The following is a 25,737-nucleotide window of genomic DNA, read 5'->3' on the forward strand; positions in this document are numbered from 1 at the left end:
CCTGTCCAAAGGATATGATCCCACACAACTCACTACCATAATGGAAGAAACCAAAATGAAGGCCAGGAATCTACTCATTGAACCACTTAGGAACACATCTGAAGTAGAAAAAAGCAAAAATGTGTCAGAATGGGCCTTTATAACCAAGTATGATTCACACCATAAGAAAGTTGAAAACATCATCAAGAAATAGTGGCACTTATGTAAAGATCCGGTTTTAAAAGACATTATTCCATCTAAACCAAAATTCATCTATAAAAAAGCAAGGAACCTGAAAGACCATTTGGTGCGTAGCACACTTCCACAGACATCAAAAAATCCCATTCGCACCAAAGGTTTTCATAGGTGTGGAATTTGTCTAGGATGCCGACAAGTAAAAACAGAAAATTCAAAATACACTACAATTAGGATAAAAGACGTTGATTTTAAAATAAGAGATTTGATAACCGGCCACACCACCAATGTGGTGTTTAAGTGGAATGTGAATGTGGCCTCGTATACATTGGAAGGACAACAAGATTCTTAAAAAGTAGAATTGATGAACATTTGAGGAACATTAAAAAATGTTTACAGACCCACCATCTGTCGGAACATTTTAGAATGACACATCAATGTTCCACTGAACACATAAAAAGATTAATGGGTATTAAACACATCAGACCAAACTGGAAAGACAAGAATGTAGAGAAAAATTTAGCAATGGAAGAGATGAAGCTGATCTACAGATTAAAAACCCTTTCTCCCAATGGTCTAAATCAAGATTTTGAAATAAAGTGGTTTCTGTAAAATGTTCCCCAACATTCCAATCTTTTTTAAAATCTTTTTTAACATCTTTTTTAAAATCTTTTTTAAATATATTTTTTTATTTTTTATGTTCATATGTGCAATATTTTTTCTCTAGAATTAGTAATTTTATATTGTTCATATGTGCAATAATTCTCTTTATCTTAAGTATAATTTTATACATACTCTTCACACGTTTTAAAAAAAGTTTTAAGTATTTCCTTTCCATCCTCAAATATCCCCTATAGTGCACTTTATACGTTATTTAGCACTTTATAAGCTATTTTGTTTGTAATATAAACTTATGCACTGTACAAGAAACTTTCATATTAACCCATTTAGACATTTACTACTCATTGGGACACACTTTGTGTGTATAAATTGTCTATTTCAGAATCTATTATTACAAAGAACTCCTGGGAACGAAAGAAGAGGTTGAAAACTGTTTTATCGGTAAAAACTACAAAATTATGTCACTTCTGGTGATGGCAAAACTACAAATTGGCGGAACTACAATATGACATTACTTCCGGCTTTTTCAGAAGAGATAGGAAAGTCCGCAGAGGACACACATAATAGGACCTTAACCCACCCAGTCACCACAATAGACTAGGACGACGAAAATCTTGACGGACCGCAACTTCCGGTTTCCGGTCAAACCGGAACTGGAAGTAACAGATGATCAGGCTATTTAAAGCCACATTTTAGAACAAGACCTCCATGCCTTAAAAAAGGGACAAGGGAGTCCCAAAATGCATTGGAAACCAGGAGGTCAAAGGGGACTGTGGACCAGGATGGCTAAAGCAGTGGCAGAGAGGACTAAGGTGATCCAGATCATCTGTCTTCAAAATATAACACCAATGCCCATTTTAACCAACTATCTGGTAAAGCAGCCACCCTGGCAAAGTTTTATTTATTTTACCATTGTTATAATAAATATGTGCATGTTTTGATCTTGATGACATCTGACTAAATAGTGGATTCATTTGCATGCTAATATAACTGTATAGGAGTGGTATATATTGAAATATTATCAAGTGATTTATCTTTGAGATTGGTTCACCAGTTTCTAAGGTAGCACCCAGTGACCACGTTCAACATACAATTCATATGCTATATCAGTAAGGTCCAGGGTAGACCTAGAACATTCTCAGAGGCTGCTCTCCCTATGTCAGTGCAGCACAGCTGTGTATCTCTAAACATATCCTACTATTTGAGTTAGAGACTTCCCTGACTGTATTTAGCAGCTATTTAGTGGAATCACTTGGACCCTCTAAGTTTTTTTGTTTTTTAAAAACTGAACTGCTCATCTCTAATAAAGAACCTTACTCAGATATGTAGGCGAAATCATCTGCAGCTGTGATCCCGTACACAGCTACTGTATGAAAATATGCTAATGCTGTAGCCTCCTATAGATGTACTGAGACACCCACTGTCAGCTTCTCGGATCCAAAAAAGTCCGTAGAAGCACACAGCGGTGGTTGCAGGCCCTTCAATAATCAGCCAACTGAGTAGCCCTATAGTCAGGCAGAATTGCTGCAGGAACTGAGACACTGGCACCATGTTTTCAGTGTACAGGATCGCAGTTGTAGCCTGACACATGCCATGAACACGGTTGCGACACACTTGCGTTTTTGCTGCCACTCCCCGAAACTGCTCCCAAACAGTCCCTGGCTGTCAATCACTTTCACTTTAAAATCCCCAATGTGAGCGCATCGCTAAGGTACCTTGGTGCCTGTGCAGTACATCTGTGATGCACGCGCAGCCGATCGATAATCACCCAACTGCGTAAATGTCAGCATTTTGCTCATCTCTGAATCTGGCCCAGAGACCGGTAACTTTTCAAATGAGTCCCTCACCCAAGAGGGAGTCACTGTGTAATTATGAAGAGATGGATTGCAGTGGATGGACATCCAGCAAGATAATCAGGGCTTGGATAGGTCATTGCGGAGCAGCTGAGGTTCATCCAGTCTGCATCAGACAGAGATAACTTTCTGAATTTTTCATTGACACTCTGCAAATGTAGCAAATAAAAGAGGGAAGTCCTCAATGCAGAAGTCATTTAGCCTACACTGCAGCTCTAACTCCACCACTACACAGTTCTGGGACAGGGATCCTACTCTGAGGGAAACATTTACTAATATTCAATTTGGTCCTGATTTGTTCCAATTTTCAACTCGGATAGGATCGATCAAAAACAGCCATTTTTTTACTTAAAAAATTGGGAATTTACCAAGCTCCCAGTTTTGACAGGATCGTTTTGATTGATGGTGTATTTGGTCGATCCTGTCAGTTTTGAAGTCCTGATTTAACCACCCGAATTTCTCTTCCGAACAAGCAGGCTGCACATATCAGTGAAATATGATGTGCAGACTGCTTGTTAATTTTTCTTATATTTTAAGGGTTAAATTCTTTAAAAAAAATTATGTGGGGTCCCTCCCAAAAGCCTAACCAGCCCCAGACTTGTCAGCCTGTCCTGGTACCTAAACTTATGGGGAACAAAATAAGTAGGGTTCCACCGTAATTTAGGTACAACTACCAGGCTGCTGGGCGAGTCCTGGTATTAAATATAGGGGGAAAAAATGAATATGGTTCCCCCTATATTTAAAACCAGCTCTGTACCCAAACCGACTGGGCTGTAATGCCACATCCCATATAACCTTTCACCAGGGCTCCATGGCCAAAGCATTCATAGCCCAAGCTGATCAAGCCAAGCCGGGGATCTCAGGGGAGGTGTGGACCCCCTCTCCCTTAACCCCAGGCTTGGTCTGAAGCCCAGGGCTCTTCCCTGCAACCCTGGAGCGGTGGGTACAGGGGTAATGGGGGGGCAAATAAAGTGTGACTATTGTATTTTACCATGTAACTACAGGTGCCAGCATGCCAGCAATTTGGCACTTATGGAACTACAAGTGCCAGCTTATGTGTGGCACCTGTATCTCCACTGTAAAATATATAGTTAAAAAACCACATCAATCACACACCGTAGAAAGTAAAAGTTTATTGCACACCTACCACTCTCTGACATACTTACCTGCTGCCTGATGTTCATGTTCCCTTGTCAACTCAACTTTTGTCCCACAATGTTCTCCGCAGAAATCCATTATGGACCACGGACTCACTGTAAGTACATGCTGAAGCATGTAGTTACAGTACGCAAATGATTCACTTGGGACTTAGCCAAAGAGCGGGTGCTAATGTAAATTGGCTCGCAGGCAGGGAGTAATGACAGCTCATTCCGATTAGGTCCAGTACTGGTTTTAAATATAGGGAACCATATGCATTTTTTTTCCCCTATATTTAAAACCAGGACTGGCCCTGCAGCCTGGTACTGGTGGAACCCTACGCATTTTCTTCCCTGTAATTATAAGAACCAGGCTTGCAAGTCCAGGGCTGGTTATCCTTTTGGGGGGGACCCTCCGCAAAGTTTTCCATTAAACGTAACCCTTACAACACACTTTCCATTCTTATACATACACAAATCACACTGATTTGTGTATGTTGGATTGCAACTAGCAGTTCTGGTGGTGGTGCATTTAAAACTTCTATTGAGTCAACGATTTGAGTGTAAAACGGACGAATTGAGCAAAACAAATAACGGTAAATTCCCGATTTAGGCATGAAAGAGTGAAAAGTACTTTCAAATAGACCCGATGGTGATATAATTTCTATTGCAAAAAACGTCTGAATTAGCGACATTAAACCACCCAATTTCAAACTCAAAACTAACACAAATCACCTGACTTTAATGATAGTAAATTCCCGATTTGCAAAAAAGTTATATTTTCACCCGGGAAAGCAAATCGGGACCAACACGAATCTTGGTAAATTTACCCCTAAGTGCATCAACAGTACCCAATGAGCTCGCACAGACTTATGTGCGGATTATGGCAAATTGTCCTATAGGGTTTGTCCCATTAGTTATCTAGCACATGGTTGTGTAAGTGTGTGGAGTGTATGTGGTGAGAATTACTATAGAGGCAATGATTGTTGCTGATTTATTACCCTCATAGCAAAAGAAAATGTATCAGTCCCTACATCCCCATTTAATAAATGTGTCATGATGGTTATTACAGCAGAGCATTTGTGTATAGTAGTATCTTTTGATAGGTTTGGTGTGGGTCGGGTGGGTCCCCCAAGTCACCCTTTGTGGGGGGAGTTCCTCCTTCATACCCATAGACAACCAGAGCCAAAGACTCAGATGGAGCCACTGCCCAGTGAGATGAAAGAAGTCATTGAGACCTTCTAGATACTATTTATCGCAAACCTTTGTGAACCTATACAAGTGGAGGTGTTACATAATAGGTGAGTGTTCTGAAGACCCCTGCCCCTTACACAATCACACATAATTTAAAATCACCCCTCACATGAGAATAATTGTATTTTTTCAGGACACCTAGAAGAGCTCTGTACTTAGCTTGAAGAGTACAGCGAATGTTAATAATGGGATAGAGGTAGGAAATAATTCATGTTTACAAAAGAGGCCAAGTGGTAAATTAGATCCTGGAGTAACGTTTGTGGAAAAAGTTTTCTAGAACTTTCATCATAGAAGTGAATCTGTTGTTGAACTTGACATGAAGCTAAAAAGAACATTGCCTTTCATCATACCTGAGGATATCTGGGTGTCCAATGAATGGCATTACTGTCTATCTCAAATCGGTAATCCCCTCCATAATCATGAAAATGTCCAACCTTGCTTATTACCAATGTTTTATCAGGCAAATAGATTACATTTAACAAATCAAACTTGGCTGGAATGTTTCCTTTATCAAAGCGTATCTCCTCTCCTCCCGGTGTAGTAAACTGTACTTTTTTCAGGTATCTATTAATCTGGAGATCAGAAATAATTAACTTTTTGTGTCTTGTAACCATATAATGTGTGTGTGTCTTGTAACCATATAATGTGTGTGTGTTGTAACCATATAATGTGTGTGTGTCTTGTAACCATGTAATGTGTGTGTGTCTTGTAACCATATAATGTTTGTGTCTTGTAACCATATAATATCTGTGTCTTGTAACCATATAATGTGTGTGTCTTCTAATCATATAATGTCTATGTGTGTCTTGTAATCATATAATGTGTGTGTCTTGTAACCATATAATGTGTGTGTCTTGTAACCATATAATGTGTGTGTCTTGTAACCATATGTGTTTGTCTTGTAACCATATATTGTGTGTGTGTGTCTTGTAACCATATAATGTGTGTGTGTCTTGTAACCATATAATGTGTGTGTCTTGTAACCATATAATGTGTGTGTTTCTTGTAACCATTTAATGTGTGTGTCTTGTAACCATATGTGTGTGTGTTTTGTTACCATATGATGTGTGTATATGTTTTGTGACCATATAATGTGTGTGTGTGTTTTGTAACCATATAATGTCTGTGTGTCTTGTAACCATATAGGGCCAAATGTAATAGGGTGTCAGTTTTGGTAAATTGCGAGTTTTGTGCTAAACTCACAATTTTTCACACCTCTCCAATGTAATAGGGGGTCAGTTCAATAGAACTCGCATTTTTCAGAGTTGCTAAAAATCTCCATTCTCAAACTCGCATCCAGATGTTTTCACATTGAAAACAATTAACTCGTCCAATGTAATAGGGTGTTTGTTTTACACCCGCAAAAAAAGATAACCAAAAGTCCCCAAATAATAGACCTGCTTCAGGACAGCGAGTATATCCTGAGCAGGTCTTTTTAACACAGAAACATGCACATATCCATGAGATACGTGCATGTTTCTGTGTGTACTTATGTAAAAGGTTTTAAATAAAAAAAAAAATGATGTGCACCCTCTCCCCAAAAGCCTTACCAGCCCCGGACTTGATAAAGCCTGTCCTGCAGTGCCGTATCTGGACGGCAGTGCACCCTGTGCAGCACTGCCACCCAACTCGCTCCACCCCCCGCCTCCCTCCTCCCCATGAGAGCTTACCTTACCGTCCAGGTGACAGAGGGTGGGCGGGATCTCCCACCATTGTTCTTCTGCACCGCTCACCACTGCCAGAGGTCCCTTCCTTCAGACCTCCGGTGCCGGGAAGTGTGTGTGGCCAGTGACCATGGAGGCTTCCGCCCTGTGTGGAGGCACTGGCCGCACCACCCTCCCTACGGCCCTGCTGTCCTGGTTCTAAAAATACAGGTGCCAAAATGCGTAGGGGGCCCCTGTATATTAAGAACCAGCACAGGGCTTTGTTGAGCTGGTCCTGGTTCTGGAAAATCAGGGGACAATCAGTTGTGCAACTTCAAGTGTCAGGGGGCCCGTAATGCCCCGCATGTTGGTATTTGTGGTTCTCCAAATACCAGCATGTGGGGGAGGCTTGCTGGTACATGTGGTTCTACAACTAAAGAGAATATTTAACCCTTTAATTGACATTGTATCAATGATTGTATCAATAATGTAACCACAAGATTGGGTGCCGGGGATAGCCCCGGGCTATCAGTCTAGGCCTGGGGTGCCCTGGAGAGGGGGACCTTTTTATTGGGGGGGTCCCCAACTCCCCAGATATCCCTGGCCTGAGCTGACTAGCAGTCAGGGGTAATGCTTTGGCTGGGGAAACCGGTGAAAGGTTTTCCCTGGCTGTGGCATTATCCCCCTGCTAGAAAGAGCTCAGTGCTGGTTTTGGAAAACTCAGGGGACCCCCTACTCATTTTGTCCCCTGATTTTCCAAAACCAGCACTGGCTCTGCAAAACCCTGTGCTGGTTTTTAATATACAGGGCCCCCTATGCATTTTGTCCCCTGTATTTTTAGAACCAGGACAGGCTTTATAAAGCCCAGGGCTGGTAAGGCTTTTGGGGAGGGGGGTGCATGTCATTTGTATTTTAAAATACAGACGGAAGCCATCACAGATCTTACTGATCTGTGATGGCTTCTCAAAAACACGCACCTGTTAATGGTACTCACATTAAAAGGTGTCAGTTTATATAGTCCTAAACTCACCTAAACTCACATATGTAGTAGCCTCCAGCTGAAAAGTTTGCAGGCTGTTGAATTTGCGAGTCTCAGTACAAACTTTTAAAAATTGCGAGAAAGTGCGAGTTTGTACTGTTACTAAAACTGACTACCTATTACATTTGGCCCATAATGTGTGTGTGTCTTGTAATCATATAATGTGTGTGTGTCTTGTAACCATATAATGTGTGTCTTGTATCCATATAATGTGTGTGTCTTGTAACCATATAATGCGTGTGTGTCTTGTAACCATATAATGTGTGTCTTGTAACCATATAATGCGTGTGTGTCTTGTAACCATATAATGTGTGTGTGTCTTGTAACCATATAATGTGTGTGTGTCTTGTAACCATATAATGTGTGTCTTGTAACCATATAATGTGTGTGTGTCTTGTAACCATATAATGTGTGTCTTGTAACCATATAATGTGTGTGTCTTGTAACCATATAATGTGTGTGTGTCTTGTAACCATATAATGTGTGTCTTGTAACCATATAATGTGTGTGTGTCTTCTAACCATATAATGTGTGTCTTGTAACCATATAATGTGTGTGTGTCTTGTAACCATATAATATGTGTCTTGTAACCATATAATGTGTGTGTGTCTTGTAACCATATAATGTGTGTGTGTCTTGTAACCATATAATGTGTGTGTTTCTTGTAACCATATAATGTGTGTGTGTCTTGTAACCATATAATGTGTGTGTGTCTTGTATCCATATAATGTGTGTGTCTTGTAACCATATAATGTGTGTGTGTCTTGTAACCATATAATGTGTGTCTTGTAACCATATAATGCGTGTGTGTCTTGTAACCATATAATGTGTGTGTGTCTTGTAACCATATAATGTGTGTGTGTCTTGTAACCATATAATGTGTGTCTTGTAACCATATAATGTGTGTGTGTCTTGTAACCATATAATGTGTGTCTTGTAACCATATAATGTGTGTCTTGTAACCATATAATGTGTTTTCATGCCTTCCTGGCTCAATGGCTGAGTTTTGATGCTTCAGTTTCCCCAGGAATAACGCTACTCTGTGTTACTTTATCCAAGTGAAAGAATCTTTACTCTTTGTAACATATTAAAATAAAATACTACTGGGCTCTAGGGCAAAAGGGACATAAACAGAAAACAAAGATTTTATAACTCCCCAAAATGAATTTTCTGCAATTTGTACAGCCCACCAAATGTAAGAGTGAGAAATGCAATATATGCACAATGTGTATAAACCACCAAATGTAAGAGTGAGAAATGCAATATATGCACAATTTGTACAGCCCACCAAATGTAATGAGTGATAAATGCAATATATGCACAATTTGTATAACCCACCAAATGTAAGAGTGAGAAATGCAATATATGCACAATGTGTATAAACCACCAAATGTAAGAGTGAGAAATGCAATATATGCACAATTTGTATAACCCACCAAATGTAAGAGTGAGAAATGCAATATATGCACAATTTGTACAGCCCACCAAATGTAAGAGTGAGAAATGCAATATATGCACAATTTGTACAGCCCACCAAATGTAATGAGTGATAAATGCAATATATGCACAATTTGTATAACCCACCAAATGTAAGAGTGATAAATACAATATATGCACAATTTGTATAACCCACCAAATGTAAGAGTGAGAAATGCAATATATGCACAATTTGTATAACCCACCAAATGTAACAGTGAGAAATGCAATATATGCACAATTTGTACAACCCACCAAATGTAATGAGGGAGAAATGCAATATATGCACAGTTTGTACAACCCACCAAATGTAATGAGGGAGAAATGCAATATATGCACAATTTGTATAACCCACCAAATGTAATGAGTGAGAAATGCAATATATGCACAATTTGTACAGCCCACCAAATGTAATGAGGGAGAAATGCAATAAATGCACAATTTGTACAGCCCACCAAATGTAAGAGTGATAAATGCAATATATGCACAATTTGTACAACCCACTAAATGTAATGAGTGATAAATGCAATATATGCACAATTTGTACAACGCACCAAATGTAAGAGTGAGAAATGCAATATATGCACAATTTGTACAGCCCACCAAATGTAAGAGTGAGAAATGCAATATATGCACAATTTGTACAACCCACCAAATGTAAGAGTGATAAATGCAATATATGCACAATTTGTACAACGCACCAAATGTAATGAGTGATAAATGCAATATATGCACAATTTGTACAACGCACAAAATGTAAGAGTGAGAAATGCAATATATGCACAATTTGTACAGCCCACCAAATGTAATGAGGGAGAAATGCAATAAATGCACAATTTGTACAGCCCACCAAATGTAAGAGTGATAAATGCAATATATGCACAATTTGTATAACGCACCAAATGTAAGAGTGATAAATACAATATATGCACAATTTGTATAACCCACCAAATGTAACAGTGAGAAATGCAATATATGCACAATTTGTACAACCCACCAAATGTAATGAGGGAGAAATGCAATATATGCACAGTTTGTACAACCCACCAAATGTAATGAGGGAGAAATGCAATATATGCACAATTTGTATAACCCACCAAATGTAATGAGGGAGAAATGCAATAAATGCACAATTTGTACAGCCCACCAAATGTAAGAGTGATAAATGCAATATATGCACAATTTGTACAACCCACTAAATGTAATGAGTGATAAATGCAATATATGCACAATTTGTACAACGCACCAAATGTAAGAGTGAGAAATGCAATATATGCACAATTTGTACAACCCACCAAATGTAAGAGTGATAAATGCAATATATGCACAATTTGTACAACGCACAAAATGTAAGAGTGAGAAATGCAATATATGCACAATTTGTACAGCCCACCAAATGTAATGAGGGAGAAATGCAATAAATGCACAATTTGTACAGCCCACCAAATGTAAGAGTGATAAATGCAATATATGCACAATTTGTATAACGCACCAAATGTAAGAGTGAGAAATGCAATATATGCACAATTTGTACAGCCCACCAAATGTAATGAGTGAGAAATGCAATATATGCACAATTTGTACAGCCCACCAAATGTAATGAGTGAGAAATGCAATATATGCACAATTTGTACAGCCCACCAAATGTAAGAGTGATAAATGCAATATATGCACAATTTGTACAACGCACCAAATGTAAGAGTGATAAATGCAATATATGCACAATTTGTACAACCCACCAAATGTAACAGTGATAAATGCAATATATGCACAATTTGTACAACGCACCAAATGTAAGAGTGATAAATGCAATATATGCACAATTTGTACAACGCACCAAATGTAATGAGTGAGAAATGCAATATATGCACAATTTGTACAGCCCACCAAATGTAACAGTGATAAATGCAATATATGCACAATTTGTACAACGCACCAAATGTAAGAGTGATAAATGCAATATATGCACAATTTGTACAACCCACCAAATGTAAGAGTGAGAAATGCAATATATGCACAATTTGTACAACCCACCAAATGTAAGAGTGAGAAATGCAATATATGCACAATTTGTACAACGCACCAAATGTAATGAGTGAGAAATGCAATATATGCACAATTTGTACAGCCCACCAAATGTAGGAGTGAGAAATGCAATATATGCACAATTTGCACAACGCACCAAATGTAAGAGTGAGAAATGCAATATATGCACAATTTGCACAACCCACCAAATGTAAGAGTGAGAAATGCAATATATGCACAATTTGTACAACCCACCAAATGTAAGAGTGAGAAATGCAATATATGCACAATTTGTACAACCCACCAAATGTAAGAGTGAGAAATGCAATATATGCACAATTTGTACAACCCACCAAATGTAAGAGTGAGAAATGCAATATATGCACAATTTGCACAACGCACCAAATGTAAGAGTGAGAAATGCAATATATGCACAATTTGCACAACCCACCAAATGTAAGAGTGAGAAATGCAATATATGCACAATTTGTATAACCCACCAAATGTAAGAGTGATAAATGCAATATATGCACAATTTGTACAACGCACCAAATGTAAGAGTGATAAATGCAATATATGCACAATTTGTACAGCCCACCAAATGTAATGAGGGAGAAATGCAATATATGCACAATTTGTATAACCCACCAAATGTAAGAGTGAGAAATGCAATATATGCACAATTTGTACAACCCACTAAATGTAATGAGTGATAAATGCAATATATGCACAATTTGTACAACGCACAAAATGTAAGAGTGAGAAATGCAATATATGCACAATTTGTACAACCCACCAAATGTAAGAGTGATAAATGCAATATATGCACAATTTGTACAACGCACAAAATGTAAGAGTGAGAAATGCAATATATGCACAATTTGTACAGCCAACCAAATGTAAGAGTGATAAATGCAATATATGCACAATTTGTATAACGCACCAAATGTAAGAGTGAGAAATGCAATATATGCACAATTTGTACAGCCCACCAAATGTAAGAGTGATAAATGCAATATATGCACAATTTGTACAACGCACCAAATGTAAGAGTGATAAATGCAATATATGCACAATTTGTACAACGCACCAAATGTAATGAGTGAGAAATGCAATATATGCACAATTTGTACAGCCCACCAAATGTAAGAGTGATAAATGCAATATATGCACAATTTGTACAACGCACCAAATGTAAGAGTGAGAAATGCAATATATGCACAATTTGTACAACGCACCAAATGTAATGAGTGAGAAATGCAATATATGCACAATTTGTACAACCCACCAAATGTAAGAGTGATAAATGCAATATATGCACAATTTGCACAACGCACCAAATGTAAGAGTGAGAAATGCAATATATGCACAATTTGCACAACCCACCAAATGTAAGAGTGAGAAATGCAATATATGCACAATTTGTACAACCCACCAAATGTAAGAGTGAGAAATGCAATATATGCACAATTTGTACAACCCACCAAATGTAAGAGTGAGAAATGCAATATATGCACAATTTGTACAACCCACCAAATGTAAGAGTGAGAAATGCAATATATGCACAATTTGTACAGCCCACCAAATGTAAGAGTGAGAAATGCAATATATGCACAATTTGCACAACGCACCAAATGTAAGAGTGAGAAATGCAATATATGCACAATTTGCACAACCCACCAAATGTAAGAGTGAGAAATGCAATATATGCACAATTTGTACAACCCACCAAATGTAAGAGTGAGAAATGCAATATATGCACAATTTGTACAACCCACCAAATGTAAGAGTGAGAAATGCAATATATGCACAATTTGTACAGCCCACCAAATGTAAGAGTGAGAAATGCAATATATGCACAATTTGCACAACGCACCAAATGTAAGAGTGAGAAATGCAATATATGCACAATTTGCACAACCCAATAAATGTAAGAGTGAGAAATGCAATATATGCACAATTTGTACAACCCACCAAATGTAAGAGTGAGAAATGCAATATATGCACAATTTGTACAACCCACCAAATGTAAGAGTGAGAAATGCAATATATGCACAATTTGTACAACCCACCAAATGTAAGAGTGAGAAATGCAATATATGCACAATTTGCACAACGCACCAAATGTAAGAGTGAGAAATGCAATATATGCACAATTTGCACAACCCACCAAATGTAAGAGTGAGAAATGCAATATATGCACAATTTGTACAACCCACCAAATGTAAGAGTGAGAAATGCAATATATGCACAATTTGTACAACCCACCAAATGTAAGAGTGAGAAATGCAATATATGCACAATTTGTACAACCCACCAAATGTAAGAGTGAGAAATGCAATATATGCACAATTTGTACAGCCCACCAAATGTAAGAGTGAGAAATGCAATATATGCACAATTTGCACAACGCACCAAATGTAAGAGTGAGAAATGCAATATATGCACAATTTGCACAACCCACCAAATGTAATGAGTGATAAATGCAATATATGCACAATTTGTATAACCCACCAAATGTAAGAGTGAGAAATGCAATATATGCACAATTTGTACAACGCACCAAATGTAAGAGTGATAAATGCAATATATGCACAATTTGTATAACCCACCAAATGTAAGAGTGATAAATGCAATATATGCACAATTTGTACAACCCACCAAATGTAATGAGTGAGAAATGCAATATATGCACAATTTGTACAACCCATCAAATGTAAGAGTGATAAATGCAATATATGCACAATTTGTACAGCCCACCAAATGTAATGAGTGATAAATGCAATATATGCACAATTTGTACAACGCACCAAATGTAAGAGTGAGAAATGCAATATATGCACAATTTGTACAACGCACCAAATGTAATGAGTGATAAATGCAATATATGCACAATTTGTACAGCCCACCAAATGTAAGAGTGAGAAATGCAATATATGCACAGTTTGCACAACGCACCAAATGTAAGAGTGATAAATGCAATATATGCACAATTTGTACAACCCACCAAATGTAATGAGTGATAAATGCAATATATGCACAATTTGTACAACGCACCAAATGTAAGAGTGAGAAATGCAATATATGCACAATTTGTACAACGCACCAAATGTAATGAGTGATAAATGCAATATATGCACAATTTGTACAACGCACCAAATGTAAGAGTGAGAAATGCAATATATGCACAATTTGTACAACCCACCAAATGTAATGAGTGATAAATGCAATATATGCACAATTTGTACAACGCACCAAATGTAATGAGTGAGAAATGCAATATATGCACAATTTGTACAGCCCACCAAATGTAATGAGTGAGAAATGCAATATATGCACAATTTGTACAACGCACCAAATGTAAGAGTGAGAAATGCAATATATGCACAATTTGCACAACGCACCAAATGTAAGAGTGAGAAATGCAATATATGCACAATTTGCACAACCCACCAAATGTAATGAGTGATAAATGCAATATATGCACAATTTGTACAACCCACCAAATGTAAGAGTGAGAAATGCAATATATGCACAATTTGTACAACCCACCAAATGTAAGAGTGAGAAATGCAATATATGCACAATTTGTACAAACCACCAAATGTAAGAGTGAGAAATGCAATATATGCACAATTTGTACAACCCACCAAATGTAAGAGTGAGAAATGCAATATATGCACAATTTGTATAACCCACCAAATGTAAGAGTGAGAAATGCAATATATGCACAATTTGTACAACGCACCAAATGTAAGAGTGAGAAATGCAATATATGCACAATTTGTACAATGCACCAAATGTAAGAGTGATTAATGCAATATATGCACAATTTGTACAACCCACCAAATGTAAGAGTGATAAATACAATATATGCACAATTTGTACAACCCATCAAATGTAAGAGTGATAAATGCAATATATGCACAATTTGTACAACCCACCAAATGTAAGAGTGATAAATGCAATATATGCACAATTTGCACAACCCACCAAATGTAAGAGTGATAAATGCAATATATGCACAATTTGTACAGCGCACCAAATGTAAGAGTGATAAATGCAATATATGCACAATTTGTACAACGCACCAAATGTAAGAGTGATAAATGCAATATATGCACAATTTGTACAGCCCACCAAATGTAAGAGTGAGAAATGCAATATATGCACAATTTGTACAACCCACCAAATGTAAGAGTGATAAATGCAATATATGCACAGTTTGTACAGCCCACCAAAAGTAATGAGGGAGAAATGCAATATATGCACAATTTGTACAACGCACCAAATGTAAGAGTGAGAAATGCAATATATGCACAATTTGTACAACGCACCAAATGTAAGAGTGAGAAATGCAATATATGCACAATTTGTACAACCCACCAAATGTAAGAGTGAGAAATGCAATATATGCACAATTTGTACAGCCCACCAAATGTAATGAGTGAGAAATGCAATATATGCACAATTTGTACAGCCCACCAAATGTAATGAGTGAGAAATGCAATATATGCACAATTTGTACAACCCACCAAATGTAATGAGTGATAAATGCAATATATGCACAATTTGTACAGCCCACCAAATGTAATGAGTGAGAAATGCAATATATGCACAATTTGTACAACGCACCAAATGTAAGAGTGAGAAATGCAATATATGCACAATTTGTACAACGCACCAAATGTAAGAGTGAGAAATGCAATATATGCACAATTTGTACAACCCACCAAATGTAAGAGTGAGAAATGCAATATATGCACAATTTGTACAGCCCACCAAATGTAATGAGTGATAAATGCAATATATGCACAATTTGTACAACCCACCAAATGTAATGAGTGAGAAATGCAATATATGCACAATTTGTACAACCCACCAAATGTAAGAGTGAGAAATGCAATATATGCACAATTTGTACAACGCACCAAATGTAAGAGTGATAAATGCAATATATGCACAATTTGTACAACCCACCAAATGTAATGAGTGAGAAATGCAATATATGCACAATTTGTACAACCCACCAAATGTAATGAGTGAGAAATGCAATATATGCACAATTTGTATAACCCACCAAATGTAATGAGAGATAAATGCAATATATGCACAATTTGTACAACGCACCAAATGTAATGAGTGAGAAATGCAATATATGCAAAATTTGCACAACGCACCAAATGTAAGAGTGATAAATGCAATATATGCACAATTTGTACAACGCAACAAATGTAATGAGTGAGAAATGCAATATATGCACAATTTGTACAACCCACCAAATGTAAGAGTGATAAATGCAATATATGCACAATTTGTACAACCCACCAAATGTAAGAGTGAGAAATGCAATATATGCACAATTTGTACAACGCACCAAATGTAAGAGTGAGAAATGCAATATATGCACAATTTGTACAATGCACCAAATGTAAGAGTGATAAATGCAATATATGCACAATTTGTACAGCCCACCAAATGTAAGAGTGATAAATTCAATATATGCACAATTTGTACAACCCACCAAATGTAAGAGTGATAAATGCAATACATGCACAATTTGTACAATGCACCAAATGTAAGAGTGATAAATGCAATATATGCACAATTTGTACAATGCACCAAATGTAAGAGTGATAAATGCAATATATGCACAATGTGTACAGCCCACCAAATGTAAGAGTGAGAAATGCAATATATGCACAATTTGTACTGCCCACCAAATGTAAGAGTGATAAATGCAATATATGCACAATTTGTATAACGCACCAAATGTAAGAGTGAGAAATGCAATATATGCACAATTTGTACAGCCCACCAAATGTAAGAGTGATAAATGCAATATATGCACAATTTGTACAACGCACCAAATGTAAGAGTGATAAATGCAATATATGCACAATTTGTACAACGCACCAAATGTAAGAGTGAGAAATGCAATATATGCACAATTTGTACAACGCACCAAATGTAAGAGTGAGAAATGCAATATATGCACAATTTGTACAACGCACCAAATGTAATGAGTGAGAAATGCAATATATGCACAATTTGTACAGCCCACCAAATGTAATGAGTGAGAAATGCAATATATGCACAATTTGTACAGCCCACCAAATGTAAGAGTGATAAATGCAATATATGCACAATTTGTACAACGCACCAAATGTAAGAGTGATAAATGCAATATATGCACAATTTGTACAACGCACCAAATGTAATGAGTGATAAATGCAATATATGCACAATTTGTACAACGCACCAAATGTAATGAGTGAGAAATGCAATATATGCACAATTTGTACAACCCACCAAATGTAAGAGTGATAAATGCAATATATGCACAATTTGTACAACCCACCAAATGTAAGAGTGATAAATGCAATATATGCACAATTTGTACAACGCACCAAATGTAATGAGTGAGAAATGCAATATATGCACAATTTGTACAACCCACCAAATGTAAGAGTGAGAAATGCAATATATGCACAATTTGCACAACGCACCAAATGTAAGAGTGAGAAATGCAATATATGCACAATTTGCACAACCCACCAAATGTAAGAGTGAGAAATGCAATATATGCACAATTTGTACAACCCACCAAATGTAAGAGTGAGAAATGCAATATATGCACAATTTGTACAGCCCACCAAATGTAAGAGTGAGAAATGCAATATATGCACAATTTGCACAACGCACCAAATGTAAGAGTGAGAAATGCAATATATGCACAATTTGCACAACCCACCAAATGTAATGAGTGATAAATGCAATATATGCACAGTTTGTACAGCCCACCAAATGTAATGAGGGAGAAATGCAATATATGCACAATTTGTACAACGCACCAAATGTAAGAGTGAGAAATGCAATATATGCACAATTTGTACAACGCACCAAATGTAAGAGTGAGAAATGCAATATATGCACAATTTGTACAACCCACCAAATGTAAGAGTGATAAATGCAATATATGCACAATTTGTACAACCCACCAAATGTAAGAGTGATAAATGCAATATATGCACAATTTGTACAGCCCACCAAATGTAAGAGTGATAAATGCAATATATGCACAATTTGTACAACGCACCAAATGTAATGAGTGAGAAATGCAATATATGCACAATTTGTACAGCCCACCAAATGTAATGAGTGAGAAATGCAATATATGCACAATTTGTACATCCCACCAAATGTAAGAGTGATAAATGCAATATATGCACAATTTGTACAACCCACCAAATGTAATGAGTGATAAATGCAATATATGCACAATTTGTACAACCCACCAAATGTAAGAGTGAGAAATGCAATATATGCACAATTTGTACAACGCACCAAATGTAAGAGTGAGAAATGCAATATATGCACAATTTGCACAACGCACCAAATGTAAGAGTGAGAAATGCAATATATGCACAATTTGCACAACCCACAAAATGTAATGAGTGATAAATGCAATATATGCACAATTTGTATAACCCACCAAATGTAAGAGTGATAAATGCAATATATGCACAATTTGTACAGCCCACCAAATGTAAGAGTGAGAAATGCAATATATGCACAATTTGTATAACGCACCAAATGTAAGAGTGATAAATGCAATATATGCACAATTTGTACAACCCATCAAATGTAATGAGTGATAAATGCAATATATGCACAATTTGTACAACCCACCAAATGTAAGAGTGAGAAATGCAATATATGCACAATTTGTATAACCCACCAAATGTAAGAGTGATAAATGCAATATATGCACAATTTGTACAACGCACCAAATGTAATGAGTGAGAAATGCAATATATGCACAATTTGTACAGCCCACCAAATGTAAGAGTGAGAAATGCAATATATGCACAATTTGTACAACGCACCAAATGTAAGAGTGAGAAATGCAATATATGCACAATTTGTATAACCCACCAAATGTAAGAGTGATAAATGCAATATATGCACAATTTGTACAGCCCACCAAATGTAAGAGTGAGAAATGCAATATATGCACAGTTTGCACAACGCACCAAATGTAAGAGTGATAAATGCAATATATGCACAGTTTGTACAGCCCACCAAATGTAAGAGTGAGAAATGCAATATATGCACAATTTGTACAACGCACCAAATGTAAGAGTGAGAAATGCAATATATGCACAATTTGTACAACCCACCAAATGTAAGAGTGAGAAATGCAATATATGCACAATTTGTACAGCCCACCAAATGTAAGAGTGATAAATGCAATATATGTACAATTTGTACAGCCCACCAAATGTAATGAGTGAGAAATGCAATATATGCACAATTTGTATAACCCACCAAATGTAATGAGTGAGAAATGCAATATATGCACAATTTGTACAACCCACCAAATGTAATGAGTGAGAAATGCAATATATGCACAATTTGTATAACCCACCAAATGTAATGAGAGATAAATGCAATATATGCACAATTTGTACAACGCACCAAATGTAAGAGTGAGAAATGCAATACATGCACAATTTGTACAATGCACCAAATGTAAGAGTGATAAATGCAATATATGCAAAATTTGCACAACGCACCAAATGTAAGAGTGATAAATGCAATATATGCACAATTTGTACAACGCAACAAATGTAATGAGTGAGAAATGCAATATATGCACAATTTGTACAACGCACCAAATGCAAGAGTGATAAATGCAATATATGCACAATTTGTACAACCCACCAAATGTAAGAGTGAGAAATGCAATATATGCACAATTTGTACAACCCACCAAATGTAAGAGTGAGAATGCAATATATGCACAATTTGTACAACGCACCAAATGTAAGAGTGAGAAATGCAATATATGCACAATTTGTACAGCCCACCAAATGTAAGAGTGATAAATTCAATATATGCACAATTTGTACAACCCACCAAATGTAAGAGTGATAAATGCAATACATGCACAATTTGTACAATGCACCAAATGTAAGAGTGATAAATGCAATATATGCACAATTTGTACAATGCACCAAATGTAAGAGTGATAAATGCAATATATGCACAATTTGTACAACCCACCAAATGTAAGAGTGATAAATGCAATATATGCACAATGTGTATAAACCACCAAATGTAAGAGTGATAAATGCAATATATGCACAATTTGTACAACCCACCAAATGTAAGAGTGAGAAATGCAATATATGCACAATTTGTATAACCCACCAAATGTAAGAGTGATAAATGCAATATATGCACAATTTGTACAACCCATCAAATGTAATGAGTGATAAATGCAATATATGCACAATTTGTACAACGCACCAAATGTAATGAGTGAGAAATGCAATATATGCACAATTTGTACAGCCCACCAAATGTAAGAGTGAGAAATGCAATATATGCACAATTTGTACAACGCACCAAATGTAAGAGTGAGAAATGCAATATATGCACAATTTGTATAACCCACCAAATGTAAGAGTGATAAATGCAATATATGCACAATTTGTACAGCCCACCAAATGTAAGAGTGAGAAATGCAATATATGCACAGTTTGCACAACGCACCAAATGTAAGAGTGATAAATGCAATATATGCACAGTTTGTACAGCCCACCAAATGTAATGAGGGAGAAATGCAATATATGCACAATTTGTACAACGCACCAAATGTAAGAGTGAGAAATGCAATATATGCACAATTTGTACAACCCACCAAATGTAAGAGTGAGAAATGCAATATATGCACAATTTGTACAGCCCACCAAATGTAAGAGTGATAAATGCAATATATGTACAATTTGTACAGCCCACCAAATGTAATGAGTGAGAAATGCAATATATGCACAATTTGTATAACCCACCAAATGTAATGAGTGAGAAATGCAATATATGCACAATTTGTACAACCCACCAAATGTAATGAGTGAGAAATGCAATATATGCACAATTTGTATAACCCACCAAATGTAATGAGAGATAAATGCAATATATGCACAATTTGTACAACGCACCAAATGTAAGAGTGAGAAATGCAATACATGCACAATTTGTACAATGCACCAAATGTAAGAGTGATAAATGCAATATATGCAAAATTTGCACAACGCACCAAATGTAAGAGTGATAAATGCAATATATGCACAATTTGTACAACGCAACAAATGTAATGAGTGAGAAATGCAATATATGCACAATTTGTACAACGCACCAAATGCAAGAGTGATAAATGCAATATATGCACAATTTGTACAACCCACCAAATGTAAGAGTGAGAAATGCAATATATGCACAATTTGTACAACCCACCAAATGTAAGAGTGAGAATGCAATATATGCACAATTTGTACAACGCACCAAATGTAAGAGTGAGAAATGCAATATATGCACAATTTGTACAGCCCACCAAATGTAAGAGTGATAAATTCAATATATGCACAATTTGTACAACCCACCAAATGTAAGAGTGATAAATGCAATACATGCACAATTTGTACAATGCACCAAATGTAAGAGTGATAAATGCAATATATGCACAATTTGTACAATGCACCAAATGTAAGAGTGATAAATGCAATATATGCACAATTTGTACAACCCACCAAATGTAAGAGTGATAAATGCAATATATGCACAATGTGTATAAACCACCAAATGTAAGAGTGATAAATGCAATATATGCACAATTTGTACAACCCACCAAATGTAAGAGTGATAAATGCAATATATGCACAATTTGTACAACGCACCAAATGTAATGAGTGAGAAATGCAATATATGCACAATTTGTACTGCCCACCAAATGTAATGAGTGATAAATGCAATATATGCACAATTTGTACAGCCCACCAAATGTAAGAATGAGAAATGCAATATATGCACAATTTGTACAGCCCACCAAATGTAAGAGTGATAAATGCAATATATGCACAATTTGTACAACCCACCAAATGTAATGAGTGATAAATGCAATATATGCACAATTTGTACAACCCACCAAATGTAAGAGTGAGAAATGCAATATATGCACAATTTGTACAACCCACTAAATGTAATGAGTGATAAATGCAATATATGCAGAATTTGTACAACCCACTAAATGTAAGAGTGATAAATGCAATATATGCACAATTTGTACAATGCACCAAATGTAATGAGGGAGAAATGCAATATATGCACAATTTGTACAGCCCACCAAATGTAAGAGTGAGAAATGCAATATATGCACAATTTGTACAACCCACCAAATGTAATGAGTGATAAATGCAATATATGCAGAATTTGTACAACCCACTAAATGTAAGAGTGATAAATGCAATATATGCACAATTTGTACAACGCACCAAATGTAAGAGTGATAAATGCAATATATGCAGAATTTGTACAACGCACCAAATGTAAGAGTGATAAATGCAATATATGCACAATTTGTACAACCCACCAAATGTAAGAGTGAGAAATGCAATATATGCACAATTTGTACAATGCACCAAATGTAAGAGTGAGAAATGCAATATATGCACAATTTGTACAATGCACCAAATGTAATGAGTGAGAAATGCAATATATGCACAATTTGTACAACCCACCAAATGTAAGAGTGAGAAATGCAATATATGCACAATTTGTACAGCCCACCAAATGTAATGAGTGAGAAATGCAATATATGCACAATTTGTACAATGCACCAAATGTAAGAGTGATAAATGCAATATATGCACAATTTGTACAACCCACCAAATGTAAGAGGGATAAATGCAATATATGCACAATTTGTACAGCCCACCAAATGTAAGAGGGATAAATGCAATATATGCACAATTTGTACAGCCCACCAAATGTAAGAGTGAGAAATGCAATATATGCACAATTTGTACAACGCACCAAATGTAAGAGTGAGAAATGCAATATATGCACAATTTGTACAACGCTCCAAATGTAAGAGTGAGAAATGCAATATATGCACAATTTGTACAACGCACCAAATGTAAGAGTGAGAAATGCAATATATGCACAATTTGTACAACGCACCAAATGTAAGAGTGATAAATGCAATATATGCACAATTTGTACAACCCACCAAACGTAAGAGTGATAAATGCAATATATGCACAATTTGTACAGCCCACCAAATGTAATGAGTGAGAAATGCAATATATGCACAATTTGTACAACCCACCAAATGTAAGAGAGATAAATGCAATATATTCGCAATTTGTACAACCCACCAAATGTAAGAGTGAGAAATGCAATATATGCACAATTTGTACAGCCCACCAAATGTAAGAGTGATAAATGCAATATATGCACAATTTGTACAACCCACCAAATGTAATGAGTGAGAAATGCAATATATGCACAATTTGTACAACCCACCAAATGTAAGAGAGATAAATGCAATATATTCGCAATTTGTACAACCCACCAAATGTAAGAGTGAGAAATGCAATATATGCACAATTTGTACAGCCCACCAAATGTAATGAGTGAGAAATGCAATATATGCACAATTAGTACAACGCACCAAATGTAACAGTGATAAATGCAATATATGCACAGTTTGTACAACCCACCAAATGTAAGAGTGTGAAATGCAATATATGCACAATTTGTACAGCCCACCAAATGTAAGAGTGAGAAATGCAATATATACACAATTTGTACAGCCCACCAAATGTAAGAGTGAGAAATGCAATATATGCACAATTTGTACAGCCCACCAAATGTAATGAGTGAGAAATGCAATATATGCACAATTAGTACAACGCACCAAATGTAAGAGTGATAAATGCAATATATGCACAATTTGAATAACCCACCAAATGTATTGAGTGAGAAATGCAATATATGCACAATTTGTACAACCCACCAAATGTAAGAGAGATAAATGCAATATATGCACAATTTGTACAACCCACCAAATGTAATGAGTGAGAAATGCAATATATGCACAATTTGTACAACCCACCAAATGTAAGAGAGATAAATGCAATATATTCGCAATTTGTACAACCCACCAAATGTAAGAGTGAGAAATGCAATATATACACAATTTGTACAGCCCACCAAATGTAAGAGTGAGAAATGCAATATATGCACAATTTGTACAGCCCACCAAATGTAATGAGTGAGAAATGCAATATATGCACAATTAGTACAACGCACCAAATGTAACAGTGATAAATGCAATATATGCACAGTTTGTATAACCCACCAAATGTAAGAGTGATAAATGCAATATATGCACAATTTGAATAACCCACCAAATGTATTGAGTGAGAAATGCAATATATGCACAATTTGTACAACCCACCAAATGTAAGAGAGAGAAATGCAATATATGCACAATTTGTACAACGCACCAAATGTAAGAGTGATAAATGCAATATATGCACAATTTGTACAATGCACCAAATGTAAGAGTGATAAATGCAATATATATATATATATATATATATATATATATATATACAATTTGTACAACCCACCAAATGTAAGAGTGAGAAATGCAATATATGCACAATTTGTACAACCCACCAAATATAAGAGTGAAAAATGCAATATATGCACAATTTGTACAATGCACCAAATGTAATGAGTGAGAAATGCAATATATGCACAATTTGTACAACCCACCAAATGTAAGAGTGAGAAATGCAATATTCGCACAATTTGTACAACCCACCAAATGTAAGAGTGATAAATGCAATATATATATATACAATTTGTACAACCCACCAAATGTAAGAGTGAGAAATGCAATATATGCACAATTTGTACAACCCTCCAAATGTAAGAGTGGGAAATGCAATATATGAACAGTTTGTATAACCCACCAAATGTAAGAGAGAGAAATGCAATATATGCACAATTTGTACAACGCACCAAGTGTAAGAGTGAGAAATGCAATATATGCACAATTTGTACAGCCCACCAAATGTAAGAGTGATAAATGCAATATATGCACAATTTGTACAGCCCACCAAATGTAAGAGCGAGAAATGCAATATATATATATATACAATTTGTACAACCCACCAAATGTAAGAGTGAGAAATGCAATATATGCACAATTTGTACAACCCACCAAATGTAAGAGTGATAAATGCAATATATGCACAATTTGTACAGCCCACCAAATGTAAGAGCGAGAAATGCAATATATATATATATACAATTTGTACAACCCACCAAATGTAAGAGTGAGAAATGCAATATACGCACAATTTGTACAACCCACCAAATGTAAGAGAGAGAAATGCAATATATGCACAATTTGAACAGCCCACCAAATGTAATGAGGGAGAAATGCAATATATGCACAATTTGTATAACCCACCAAACGTAAGAGTGATAAATGCAATATATGCACAATTTGTACAACACACCAAACGTAAGAGTGATAAATGCAATATATGCACAATTTGTACAACACACCAAATGTAAGAGTGATAAATGCAATATATGCACAATTTGTACAACCCACCAAATGTAAGAGTGATAAATGCAATAAATGCACAATT

The 25,737-nt window shown here is 36.1% G+C and overlaps 1 protein-coding gene across 1 annotated transcript in view; it reads right to left on the reverse strand.

Moving 5' to 3' along the window:
• Positions 1 to 25,737, reverse strand: part of LOC148453889 (vomeronasal type-2 receptor 26-like) — a 131,360-nt gene that overhangs the window by 66,474 nt on the left and 39,149 nt on the right. The window contains exon 3 of the mRNA XM_088461555.1: positions 5,389 to 5,610. Within this exon, the coding sequence (XP_088317681.1) occupies positions 5,389 to 5,610 (222 nt within the window). The remainder of the gene's footprint in view (positions 1 to 5,388; positions 5,611 to 25,737) is intronic.

This window comes from Taudactylus pleione, unplaced genomic scaffold (genome assembly GCF_031769625.1).
Source record: "Taudactylus pleione unplaced genomic scaffold, aTauple2 ptg001066l, whole genome shotgun sequence".
Classification (NCBI taxonomy): Eukaryota; Metazoa; Chordata; class Amphibia; order Anura; family Myobatrachidae; genus Taudactylus; species Taudactylus pleione.